This window comes from Ipomoea nil, unplaced genomic scaffold (assembly GCF_001879475.1).
Source record: "Ipomoea nil cultivar Tokyo-kokei standard unplaced genomic scaffold, Asagao_1.1 scaffold1074, whole genome shotgun sequence".
Taxonomy (NCBI): domain Eukaryota; kingdom Viridiplantae; phylum Streptophyta; class Magnoliopsida; order Solanales; family Convolvulaceae; genus Ipomoea; species Ipomoea nil.
This window is the reverse complement of record NW_017617502.1, coordinates 2,272,354-2,286,101: the sequence shown is the minus strand read 5'-3', so window position 1 is coordinate 2,286,101 and position 13,748 is coordinate 2,272,354. Positions and strand designations below refer to the sequence as shown.

The 13,748-nt window shown below is 36.5% G+C and overlaps 1 protein-coding gene and 1 long non-coding RNA gene across 2 annotated transcripts; one reads left to right on the top strand and one right to left on the bottom strand.

Annotated features, from left to right (window-relative positions):
- Positions 1-484: 484 nt before the first annotated feature.
- LOC109182722 lies at positions 485-1,246 on the top strand. The gene is made up of 3 exons (XR_002054402.1): positions 485-543; positions 673-761; positions 1,062-1,246. It is a non-coding gene; the product is annotated as an uncharacterized LOC109182722 (long non-coding RNA).
- Positions 1,247-9,401: 8,155 nt separating this feature from the next.
- On the bottom strand, positions 9,402-13,748 carry LOC109182721 (probable aminopyrimidine aminohydrolase, mitochondrial). Its single transcript, XM_019332885.1, has 6 exons — positions 13,129-13,748; positions 12,922-13,030; positions 11,705-11,998; positions 11,187-11,601; positions 10,844-11,110; positions 9,402-10,253 (listed from the first exon to the last, which is right to left on the bottom strand). Exons 1-6 carry the CDS (start codon positions 13,320-13,322, stop codon positions 9,823-9,825), a joined length of 1,710 nt encoding a protein of 569 aa, XP_019188430.1. The 5' UTR covers positions 13,323-13,748; the 3' UTR covers positions 9,402-9,822.

The window sequence follows — 13,748 nt, the reverse complement described above, 5'->3', positions numbered from 1 at the left end:
CATTATAAAAGTACAAATTATTTGATTTTACAAATAAAATATTTGATATTCTAATAATAGTTTATTTTATTTTTGAATTGGTCTTAAATTTTTAGGTGTCGCTTTACTTTTAGTTTTTTTTTTTTTTAAGAACATACATTGGTTGTTCTAGTATAATCAAAATTTAAAAAGTAGTGGACAATTATTTTTTTTTCATAATAAAAATAATATTTTACCATTTTTGTATAGCAATTATAATTTAAAAAGATTAATATAATTATTTTTATTTTTAATTAATGGTGGGTCAATTCATGAGCATCCAATGATAGGAAGTCATATCAGAATGGGAGAAATAAGAGGTAAAATTCACAAGCAGAAAATATCATTTTCCATTTAAAAAGTAATGTTTTTTTAAATAAAAGCAATGTTTTAATTTCCGACGTGATAGTGGGGTGTTGTGTGTGTAGTGTTGGGGGGGAGGGAGGCGGAGTTAATTTCCGACGTGCTGACTTACTACAATTGAAAAAGTTGAAGGAAGGTGTCGGCTTCAGTTTGGTTTGTAAGGTGCTCATTTATAATCTAGTCCACTTTAATCTATTGCCTATTTCTTCAGAATTATCCAACTTTTACTGCATCTCTTACTCAAAATTGCCATTATGATAATTTGGTATTATTTCTTCTCTTCAATGCAAGGTTCTTCATGTGTGTGAAACTGAAGGAGACCAGTGGATGCTCTTCGTGTAGGATGGTACTGACACTCCCCCAGTTGCAATCAAATCCAAGTAATTTTTGTGGTTTTATTTTTCTGCTAATTTTTAGGGTTAATTACCAAGATATACAAACTTTGACCCAATTCCCAATGGTAATGAACACTCACAATATTCTTGACAAGCTAAATCTCAAAGTTCATCAAACAAAACACAATTTCTTGAAAACTGTAAAACCTCAAAAATCTACCACCCTTATTTGTGCGGATCTGGTAAATTGGATAGATAAAATCTACTTTAAATTTGAAATCACTTTTTATTGAGAACATTTTTGCTCTTTTATTTATTTATTTATTTATTATTTTTATTTTACAGCCTAGAAGATGAAAAGGAAAATCCGCTTCCTTTACAGTCGGAACCTATTCCTTTATCAAGAGATGTTTTATGTACCTTCCCACATGTTGGAACTGTTTTAAGAGTGACTGTTGATTCTGGTGATGTAAAGCTTGGCCTCAACTGCATTAAAACGGGTCGATGGGTGAAGCTCATAGGCTTGAAATGTGAAGTCCGCTCGTCACTGTGGTGTGCTGTTCTAAATAGGGGTGTGCAAATTTCGGATAATTTTCGGTTAACCGACCGAACCGACAAAGTTCGGTTAACCGTTTTCGAACCGAACTTTTTCGGTTCGGTTAATGGTTAAAGGAATTTTAAAACTTCGGTTAACGGTTAATTCGGTTCGAAAGGTCGGTTAACCGAATTAACCGAACGGTTAACCGAAGTTTTTAATATATATATAAATAATAATATAAATATAAATACTAATTTGAAGTTATGGATGTTTGGAGTTTCTAATTAATGTTTTTGTATATTTTGTTATGAATTTATTATGATATGTATTTTATTTTAATTAGATTTATTATTTTAGGTGTTATTTTTTGAATTTTAAATTTTAGCTTTAAAAAGTTCGGTTAATCGGTTAACCGACCGATTAACCGAAAAAAATTTCGGTTCGGTGAATTCGGTAGAGCAAACTTCGGTTCGGTTAACGGTTAAAGGAAAAAAAAACTTCGGTTAATTCGGTTCGGTTAAAACGGTTCGGTTAACCGAACGGTTAACCGATTGAACACCCCTAGTTCTAAAGCCATTTACAAAATTGTGTTACTTGTCTGATGACAATGACCTCGTATTATTGAAGCACGAAAGGTTTTGTTGCTTGAATTCAGCACTTTGTTACCTTTAATGTAGTTTAAGATGGTTTGAGATGAGACTGTTCAAACTGGCTTATAGTTTAAGAAACGTCCAATAACTATCCAACTCCCATTTTACTATTCACTCAACCCAAACCATATACACGCACAGACCATAATAACTTCACGCACAAACCGCTAACTACCATAATCCTACGGCGTTAGGTTTTTTCCACACCACGTTAAAAACAAACCCAAACAAATACATGCACAACCCCATACAATTACACCCACACACCATCATATAAAATATTTGAATGTTTGAAACCTGCTCATCTCTCAAAACCGTCAACACGCACAGATCATAATACCTTCACGCACAATTGCACAAACCGCCACCTACCATGATCTTACGACATTCGAACTTTTCCACACCACGTTTAAAACAAACCCTAACAAATACATGCACAAGCCCATACAATTACACGCACACACCGTCATAGAAAATATTAGAATGTTTGAAACCTGCTCATCTCTCAAAACCGTCCACACGCACAGACCATAATAACTTCACGCACAAACCGCCAACTACCATAATCTTACGGCGTTACGATTTTCCCACACCACGTTAAACACAAACCCAAACATAAACATGCACAAGCTCATATAATTACATGCACACGCCGTCATAAAAAATATTATAAAGTTAAGAACCTGCTCATCTCTCGAAATCGTCAACACGCCCACATCATAGAAATTAGGAGAATTTATGCACACACCAGCCAGAATTCATCATAAACTAACTGTTCATCTCCCAAATCCACAAACACGCATACACCATAACAACTCCATGCACCCACCCCCATATATCATACCCTCTAATGTGTTAACTATTTGTTTCCCCAACGTTACAAAATAAAACACTCACTGCCGTCAATGACTACAGCATAATGAATCCTGGAAAACCATTCTCAATTCAAAAAAGCCATCCTCATCCGCACGTCCAAGTCAAACAATTTGCACACGCCATTAATATATAATGCAATAACTTCCGTTCTAAAAAAAAATTAAAAATCAGTGCAGGAGTATATACCCGTGTTATCTCCCGACATGAACAAGCTACCGGCGATGTATGCTTCACCGTTCTTGCGTTATTTACCGGTCATATTCCTCTCCAATCACAAAGATATATTACATATTACCATTCATATTTAGTCTATTAGTATGCTAAATATTACATTATTATTCTCACCAAAAATAACCACACTAACACAATTACTCTTTTATCCTTACGCTTAAAATATGTCCTAAATTAATGTATAAAACTCAATCAATCTCAACCATCAATTTTAAATGAGTTCATGGTGGTGATGAGTTCTCATGATCTCATTTTTAATAGAGACCTCATGCATGGGAACCAAAATCATGTATAATGTGTATACTGTGTGTATATATATTGTGTATACTGTATATATATACTATGTATATTAATATTTTCGTAGTAAAATTATTTTATTTTTTTTCATAGTAAAATTAATATTTTACAATTTTCGTATAGCAGTAATAATTTAAAAAGATAAATGTAATTAATGTAATAATTTTAAAAGATTAATGTAAAATTATTACGGAGTATTAATTTTTTTTGAAAGAGTCATGTTCCACACATACCCTTTCTCAGAAAGTGTTGTTGTACTTAGGGGTGTTAGCGAACAGAGCTTTCAACAAACTACTCGTATTCGTGTTCGGTAAGTGTTCGGTTGTTAAGGTAAACGAACCATTAACAAACAAAATTTAGAGCTCGGTTGTTCACAAACGAATGAATGTTTGATTTCTTGAACGTAGATTATTTGTTGTTCACGAACAAATTGTGATCATATGAACATATGCAGGTGTTTGGTTATTAAAGTTTCATGAACGTATTCATGAACGTAAATCAACATGTTCGTAAACGTGCTTGTTAACACTCCAAAATTCAACCTCCGTTCGTTTATGTTCGGTTCGTTAACAACCCTAGTTGTACTACTTTAATTTAATGAGGATTAAATTTCGTTTTACTTTTAAATTTTATTTACTTATTTCCTTAATAACTGGTCTCGTGTTATTTGTCAATATTAAAAATATTTGTCTTTGATCATTTAGTTGAGGTGCATGGAACATATATTATGTGTTTTAATATTCATATATTATCATTATATTACTTCAAAATTTGCTGTAAGAAAGAGAGTGAATGTGGGGATTTCATTGCATTTTGTAAGATCCATGATCAACAATATTAATACATTTTGTAGTAAAAATAAAATCAAACCAGTGTTATTCGCTGACATTTATAATTAATTTAATTGAAGATATAATCATATTATAATTAATTAATTAAATAATGTTTCAATTTTCTTATTGTTTCAATTATGTTTTTATTAGTTTAGATTTCATTGAAGTTTTTAAACATTACTTTTTAAATTATTAGTGCTATACAAAAATGATAAAATTTGATTATATATTCAATAAGAACGTGAAGCATGAGCTTTATTTTCAACTATTAAAAATGACATATAGTCTTTACATGATGACACTATCTTAAAATATGATATTGACTTCAAATATAGAAATCCTATGATGTTTCACCTTAAATATAATAGATTGCTTTATTATTCTTCTAGGTTTTTACCCCGTCCTTAAGAGCCTTGTCCTCGTCCTCAAGAGCCTTGCTCTCGTCCTTAAGAGCTTTGCCCTCGTCCTTAAGGGCTTTGCCCTCGTCCTTAAGGGCTTTGCCCTCGTCCTTGCCCGCTTCCTTAAGAGCCGAGGCCTCAGCCTTAAGAGCCAAGCCCTCGTCCTTATTAGCCAAACCCTCTTCCTTAAGAGCCGCGCCCTCGTCATTACCCTCGGCCTTAAGAGCCTTGCTGCCCTCGCCCTTGTTCTCATCCTTAAGAACCTTATCCTTGTCCTTAAGAAGCTTATCCTCATCCTTAAGAATCTTGTCCTCGTCCTTCAACGACTTTTCCTCACTCTTAAATGTCTCCTTGTCCCTTGCCGCGTCAGCCGCAACGGCCAGGACAAATATGCACACCAGAAACACTGTAACAAAGTTCTGGGCAGCCGCCATTATTGTTTATTGTTTATTGTTTATTGTTTATTGTTTGTGTGTAGTGTGTTTATTGTGTGTATATATGGGCAATGGTATTTATAGTTAACGCTAGGGGTTAGTTGTGGTGTTGCGTTGTTTTAGGATAGGATAGGACGCTTTAATTTAATTTAATTTGCGTATAGTACTTTTTCATCGGATTTATCACAAATTAAATCAATTAATTAAATGTGGATCTGGCCTGGTCTTCCTTAAATTAATTTATTTGTCTTCCTTAATTAATTGCTTTACTGCTTCTTCCTCTTCCACTCAATTCAATAATCTCTCCCTCATCAGATCACCTTAGCTTCCTCTTCAGCGCAGCTCCACAGCTTCCTCAATTCAATAGATTTATTTATTTATTTAAATTTTACTAAGTTTTATTATATTTGAATTTAAATAATTATAATTAATTAAATTAAATTCAAATATAATAATAGAATCTTCAAAGTGGATACAATGTTTATTTTGGATAAACTCTTACTATTCATCCTAAATAATTATTTATTTATTGAATAAATATTAACTGAGCGTCAAGCACCTTGTGCTCAGATGGCATGTAGTGACATTTCTCATGTGATCTCTTTGTGCTTCATTAGGTTGAGAAAGTATATTTGAACAGATACTGCAATGTATGTAATAGAGTCAGTAGCATTCCAAAAAAAAAAAATGGAGCTCTCATTTTCCGCGACTGATCCAGAAATCTTCGGCAGTGGGGGCGAAATATTAAAAACTAATGAGATATTTTGAAAAACATTACTTAGAGGCCGAGTCATAAATATTGTTAATTAGGATGAAAATTAAAATATATCAAAATGAAATTTAAAAAAATATGAAATATATATAATTAATTAAGTAAAATAATTTGAATAGAAAAGATATTATAAAACACTCATATCACTATTAATATTAAAAAATACTTGGAATTGATCTCGAGCTAACTGGGTTGGTCTCTGGTTGTTTTTTTTTTTTTAATTATTATCACTGGGGTCAAAGTAATTGCTCTTGTTGAGTATTTTTTTTCCTCCTCACTGACTTGGTGGTTTTTTTTTTTTTTTAGATATACACTGACTTGGTGGTATGTGGTGGTAAATTATGGAATTTTATGAAGTTATAACTTGTGATTATTTTGTGGTGGAATGTTATACCTATTATATATTATAAATTCTATTTTGGCGTAAGTAAAACCTATTTTTGTATGAGAAATATATTTATATGGTTATAGCAATTGATATAGGAAAAAGAAATGATATTTAATGTGATATTTTGTATGCAAGTAAAAATGACTATTGGTGAATCATGTGTTTCATACTAATAGTTGTTTCATATGTGTTATATGTTGATAGTAGAGTAATAATTTATAGTATGTTAGCATGTGCTGTAATATATCATACTAATAATAATGTAGTGTTGAGTAGGGCCGGTTATAAGCATGTCTAACATGTGCGATCGCACAGAGCTCCCATTTTTAGGGGGCCCATATTTAAAAAAAAAAATTATGTATATATAATATACATGATTTAAGGTTAAGTGCATGGAGATTGGACCAATTTGTGATAGGGTGAAATTGAGACACATATATCTTGTTGTTTTCTTTTATTAAAAACAGAAAAGAAATTAGCTCACAACATTAATTGTGGGATGAATGCCATATTTGCTTCATTAAACATACAGATTTCACAGTTTTGAAATCAACTAATAAATTCTACATAGAGACAAGTAACTAAATAAAGAGGAAGGAAGGATGGGTTTCTTTGTTGGGGTGACGACGGAAACTACCAGTCACTATCTGAGGGTGTATACTGGGTAAATTAAACACCGCTTTTGTGACCTTAGTTGGTTTGATCACAAAGAGGTAAACCAGTCTAAGTTGTCCATAGCTGACCGGCTTAAACTAAGAGGACTGGTATTTGAACTCATGACCTTGTCGTTACAAATTTGTATCCTTAGTCATCTTGACTGGGGTTAGCCCCGGAAGGATGGGTTTTGTTCTTACACAAGGCCCAGGTGATGTGTCAAATACTGGGTGATCTTTGTTTGGGATAATTGACTGAAATATGACACTAGCCTTCTGCAATTCCTAAAATATGACGCTGCTGAATATTGGACGAAATTATGAAAAACACGTTTGAGAAATGCGTTTTATCACATTTCCGGTCAACGCATTAAACGCAAGTGGAGTAGATACTTGCGTTGGAAATGTGATAAAACGCATTTCTCAAACGTGTTTTTCATAATTTCGTCCAATTTTCAGCAGCGTCATATTTTGGGAATTGCAGGAGGCTAGTGTCATATTTCAGTCAATTATCCCTTTGTTTGAAGCATCACCCCCGCCCCCTCTGCCCGTGCTGCTGTTGCTGGTGCTGCTGCTTTTTCTCCGAAGCTTTGCCTCTGCGAGCATAGTTAGAACATCTCGCATTGAAGGTCTGTCCTTAGGAACTGAGGTGTTCACTGCTCCTTTATCTGGCAATTTCCAGTCTTTAAGCCGATCCAACGGATCCACAAGACCCGCTTTTATTGACAGTAACACTGAGGTTTCATGCTTCAACTCAACTTTCCCAGAAGCAAGAAACTTGTTACTACTACCAATGTAACAGTAGAAGAAAAAAAAAACTAATGAAACACTATGATGCAGAAACTTCATATCACTCTTCTTCAATATTCTCCCTTACTGCATCATGATGAGTAGAGTAAACTAACTTCAATTCTGCAATAAAACAGCTGTTAAGATGCTATTAGAGAGTGGAAATTTTTGGAGTTTATAGAGCACAGTGATCCCAACATTAAATATGGGTGGAATGTGTTCTTGGTTCTCAATGTCTTTTATCTGGTCAACGTGTTTGGCAGTAAAAACTATAAATTCCCCCCACCCCCCTACACTCGGCATCGGCAGTGTGGTGTTATGCTCAAAAGGGCCAGATCTCTTGTACCCCTAGGGAATTTAGCCTTGTTTGCTGAGTCACTAAGTTACTTTGTAATAGTGAAGTTGCCCGCACATGTTTTGCTCACTGGTTCAGTAGACAGTATTTGAAAGAAGAGACCAAGGTTCGAATCTCAACAACGGGCCATTGAATCACCGTTTTACATCCTCGGACCGAGGTGTGGGGACTCTTGGAGTTGGGGTTAGATTCAACTTTCTGTAAGAAGTAATAGTGAAGTTATATTTATATTATAATAAATATAGGGAATAAATGATGGTGATTCAACCTAACCACATCAAAAGTTGATATAAATAAAAGTAGCATTTTCCTTGGTTTGGAGAATTAAAGTTGTGTTTTGGCTTACACGTGCATTTGTGCATCTGTTTTTGAGTTCTTGTTTGAAGGAGGAAGAAATGAAAATTTGTTGATCCCAGAATTGAAGGTGTAGGTGTAGCTTCCAAGAATGACAAAGATTCATGAATTGTAAATCAAGATTCCCAATTTAGGTAAATCAGAGGAGAGGAGAAATTAAAGATGGATGAATTTGTCTGATCGAGCTTCAATTCTTGTGTGTGCATGCATTTTAAATTAAAAAAGATTAACAGAAGAAACTGCCCATTTTCACATGCATACATGTGGGCCTTAAAGTTGAATCACAAAACTGGCAGTGCTGTGTCACTACTCACGTGAGAGAGACAGAGTTTAGGATTCTAAACTTATGGTATAGTTGGGGTGTGTTTGGTTGGTGGGTTTTGTTCATAGAAATGGGTATGAAAGTGATTGTTGTTGTTTGGTTTATAGGTTTTTAGAACACTATTATGGGTTTCGAATTCCCCATCAATTGAAAAATCCATACCCAAATACAATAAGGGTTTCATTCCCTTATTCATTCTCAAGCACTACTATTAGTAACCATTCCCATTCCACCCTACTACCAAACATGTTAAATACTTTCACCAAAACCCATTACCATTACCAAGTATTTGATACCCATTCCGATTCCGATTCCTATGTGCGAACCAAACACACCCTTGATGTGTGTGACTTTCTGATCTACAAAAAGTTGGTGATCTAAACCATTTCTGTGATACCCATTACGGGATAAGAGTAAACTGTCAATCCTTATTGCATGGACCATGATCCAGTGGTTCAAAAATGATGTTGCTTTGTTTAATTTTATTTTTTTCGTGTGCCAGCTGCAACATATATTTTTATAACTCATAATGTACATTAAAACATTAATGTATATTATTTTAAAACGTAACATACATTATGGTCCAGATGTTTCATTATTCTAAACACGTAATGTACATTATTTTAACACATAATGTGTATTATTTTAGTACGTAATGTACATTATTCTAACACATAATGTACATTAATTTTACTCAAAATATTCACGCTGATATTTTGGACCGTGGTCCACACAGCTTAGTGAACCACAATCCACACAATAATTTGCTGTAAACATACATCTTTAACATTACAATAAATAAATAAAATAATATATTTATAAATGATGAAGATTCAGAGGGCAATTATGTCTGTTTGTTTACAAGCAGAAAACCACTAAAAGATCTCTACTGCATTTCCCTCATGTTTTAGGTATTACAGCATGAAATGAGATAAAATAAAACCACCTCATATTCAAAATATATAAACATACAAATTGGAAAATAAAAGTAGCAATCCCATAACATAAACTCTTCCTTGCTCTCAAGCCCCCTGGCATAACCTTTTGTATCAGAGGACTGTGCAAGAAGAATGGCAGCGAGTTCACACGAGTAGGCATACCTCGATCAGGAAAAAAAAACAAACACGAGAGCTCACACGGGCATACACAAAAATATAAGCCACCCTGTTAGCGTTAGACGATATAACCTACCTATATTCTTTTATGTTTTGCAGAACTAGTTATCCCCGGTTTTGTATGACCCCAAAATGGCGGCGTGTATCTCAGCCCAACTAGAGACTGTATAGAGAATGCCAGACATCCCGTTCCAGGGACAGCAACCACTTTCGGATAGTTCTCTTTGTTTCTTGACTAATCCGGAGAAGAGTGGGACAAACGTAATGCCAAATTGCTCTCCAAGCGTCCTCAATCTCGCACTCATACCTATTACGATGCCAATATCTGCCTTGAGAAGGCAAAGCAAGTCCCCAACTGAACCTCCTATATACACCGTTAGAGGTTTGCTTGCATTTCCATGGCAGTTTAGTATGCCATTAAAGGTTTCAAGCTTGTCCATAGGGGATTCCATCTTCTGGATTATTTCACCCGTGGTAATAGATCCTTCGTAAATCAACTCATTTGAATGCACACTCAGAACACCCGAGTCCCCTGCTCAATGAAGGAAAAGTCAAATTCTAGTCTAGGTATTCACACAATGAACCACGACAACGAGACAAGGCCTCAACATCATCATTGCTGGAATTATAGCAATAGAGAAATGGTGGGAAATGTGAGATTTTTTTGGGGGTGTAATCCAGGGTTCTCACCGTCGGACACAGTGACTAATCCCCTCGCTGAATTGTAAGGGTGGGACAACTGGTCGGGAGATTTAAGGCTGCTCCATACCCAAAGCCAATGATCGATCCCTTGACCTTTGGTTAAGGATGGATGAGTCCCTTCCACTCAATCACAACCCCTAAGTTGGAAATGTTAGATAGATTGCCTCATTGTTAGTCCCTTCACGCTCATACAAAACATGATTGTATCGTGGGTATATTAAATAAAAATCAAAGCCAATGACCTTGTGATCTAGTGACACCAAGTTACTCTCCCATATGGGAGGTTGTGGGTTCGAGCCTCAGTGGAGGCGGTATTGACTCTTTGTGCTTCAGTAGGTTGAGAAAGTAGTTATGAACAGATACTGCATTGTAACAGAGTCAATAGTATTAAAAAAAAATGATAAATTCACGTAAGCATACCTGATGAGAAGGCGGACCTGATGAGATCCCCGGACCAACAGTACGATAGCACATGAACACCCGCAATAAGGTCTTCATTTCTCGTGATTTCCTGGAAGAAGTTTTTACAACCACGTTGAAATATTAGGTGCTCTCCAGCCCGTCTTATATCATCTTCACTCAGCCCTTTCAATACACCAGAATCCACCACCATTGCATTTGCCCGTTTCTCAATATCAGATAGGTTTTCAAGTGCTTTACAGAGGCCCTCGTAATCAAAATTCCCAACTGTAATTGAATTACAGAATATTTAGTCTATAGCTCACAACATATGAACTTAAATGTAAAAACCCAAATGGCATACCTGCTTCAGCGGGTATAATGCTGTCAATGCATTGCTCGTACTCCTCGATGTACTTGCTCGATAGACTGCCCCAAGCAGCTGAAAGATCGGGTGTTATAACCTGAGAGGCTTGGGTTTCACATTCATTCAGATAAGCTTTTCGGGCAGTCATGATTGCCATCTCTGCTAAAAGGGCGGATGAATCGAAGGCAGAACATGTCATGTCAAAATCACAGAACACTTTAAGATTAGATTTTGCGGGCACTTGCACTTGCGAAACGGGTACAAGGGACGACTGGATAATTGGTTGAGCAGATAGGAATTCTAATTCGAGTTTCAAAGCTTGGAAATATAGCTTTTCCACGATTTCAAGCTCTCCACCAGTCAAAGATACGCTCAGTTTATCTAGCAAGTCTTCAATTGTTGAAGCCACTGCCTGGATATAATATATGAACCATATTATTCTATGAATTGAGCAATAATATATGAAGAACGAACACATTTAAAAGATTTATGTGATCATCAAAACAATCACACACCTCAAATTTATCAGAGGAGAGACTGTCAATCCACTTCTCATAAGCGTTTCTTTTGTCTTCTTCAGGGTCAAAAATGGCTTTAATTTCCTTACTAACAAAGCTGTATAGCCTCATACAAGGTGCAATGGCACTTAGAGTATAAGCAGCAAGCTTTGTCTTCTCGAAAGGAGTCACAATTTTACCAGAAAATTTTTCTCCTTCAACTTTTCCCAACGCTGTTGCCATCAAAAAGTCTGTGTATTTCACCGTTGCACCGTCACAAGTGCCATCTTTTGGAAGCTCAAATCCCCAATCCTGCATCGACACAACATTAAGAAGGGAAGAAGGCAAAGGAAATCTGGAGTTCATTTACCCCATTTTTTTCCAATCCATAATTCATTTCAGACCACTTCCTCAATTAACAACAATTTTTGTTCAGCAAGTCATCACAATATGGCCTTCCCATCAATTATCATATTCCCTATTGTATCAAGATATATTTCTGTTGGCCAGAGGCCGGTAACGGGCCAAGTGCAGCAATTGGCTAGAAGCCGGTAACGGGCCAAGTCCAGCAATTGGCCAGAGGCCGGTAAAGGGCCAAGTCAAGCAATTGGCCAAAGGCCGGTAACGGGCGAAGTCTAGCAATTGGCCAGAGGCCGGTAACGGGCCAAGTCCAGCAATTGGCCAGAGGACGGTAACGGGCCAAGTCCAGCAATTGGCCAGAGGACGGTAACGGGCCAAGTCCAGCAATTGGCCAGCAGAAGCCGGTAACGGGCCAAGTCCAGCAATTGGCTAGAAGCCAGTAATGGGCCAAGTCCAGCAATTGGCTAGAAGCTGATAACGGGCCAAGTCCAGCAATTGGCCAGAGGCCAGTAACGGGGTCAAGTCCAGCAATTGGGCAGAGGCCAGTGATGGGTCAAGTCCAGCAATTGGGGCAAAGTCCAGCAATTAGGCAAAGGCCAGTAACGGGTCAAGTCCAGCAATTAGGCAGAGGCCAGTGAAGGGTCAAGTCGACCATCCTACCTCTCGAAAACGTGACAGTGCTGTGTGTATAATTTTTTATATAGTGGTAAGCGCTTAGTATGAGGTCACGGATTCGAGTTTCAGCAATAGTGCTTGATCCTAACAATTCCTAATATAATCATATATGCAACACTTTCTTACTCAATAATACAAACTTCCTATATGATTGAATGGCCATAGAGAATAGAAAGATCTGTTGAATGAATAACACTTACTCTTACAATATTATCATGATCGCTGAGCTTCCTCAAGACTCGCTTTCTCAACATGTCTATAGCTTCCTTGTCCTCATCGTCGTCCGCATATTCCTCCGCTAATTCATACCTTCATTTACATATTAAAGACAATACCCAAACTCAATTCAATAACACAATCTCAATCAAAGAAGAAGAAACAAAAACCAATTACATATAGATTCTTACGCCTGAGAATAAGCCTGCAAAAAATACACATCTTGAGAGATACAGTGAAGAAATGTGTGAGAATCCAAAGTCCCAGATGCCAAGCCGATCACAAATGGGGTATACGTAGCAAAGATTGATTCATCCTTGAACTTCATCCATAGCCTTCTAGCTATCCCGCCTTCGTCTGAGTTTTCTATAAACAACCCACCCATCTCTCTTCTTCTTCTTGCTTGCCCAAAACAGACTGGTTCGATCTCGATAAGAATGGACTTACCAACTTCGCCAATACCTAAAGTTGTTGACTTTAAATGTGTGGGAATTTAAGACAGGAATCTTGATCTTGAAGCTGAATAGTAAATCTTGAAAGGGAAAGAATCGGAAAGATGGTTGGTTTTGGATAAATGGGTGCTTCTTAATATAGCAGTCTGGGTTCAAGAAAGTGGGTAGAGAGAGAGAAAGAGAGAGAGATGTGGTTGTTTGAAAAAGAGGGAAAGGTAGGCCGGCGGCCGAGTCAACCAAAGCGGGGAGTGGCTGTGGAATTCCTTGTGAGACCGAGTCACGGCCGAGTCACAGACTCGCAGCATTCAATGGTCGCCGTCTGGCCTTTTGTCTGAGAGAGAGAGAGAGAGAGAGAGAGA

Bases quoted from the DNA above. Each gene is read 5' to 3' on its own strand.
- LOC109182721 (XM_019332885.1), bottom strand. From the start codon at position 13,322: ATGGGTGGGTTGTTTATAGAAAACTCAGACGAAGGCGGGATAGCTAGA. The intron at 11,602-11,704 runs GTGTGTGATTGT...TATTATATCCAG, and splicing joins TCTCCTCTGATAAATTTGAG to GCAGTGGCTTCAACAATTGA. The intron at 10,254-10,843 runs GTATGCTTACGT...TTCATTGAGCAG, and splicing joins CAGGTCCGCCTTCTCATCAG to GGGACTCGGGTGTTCTGAGT.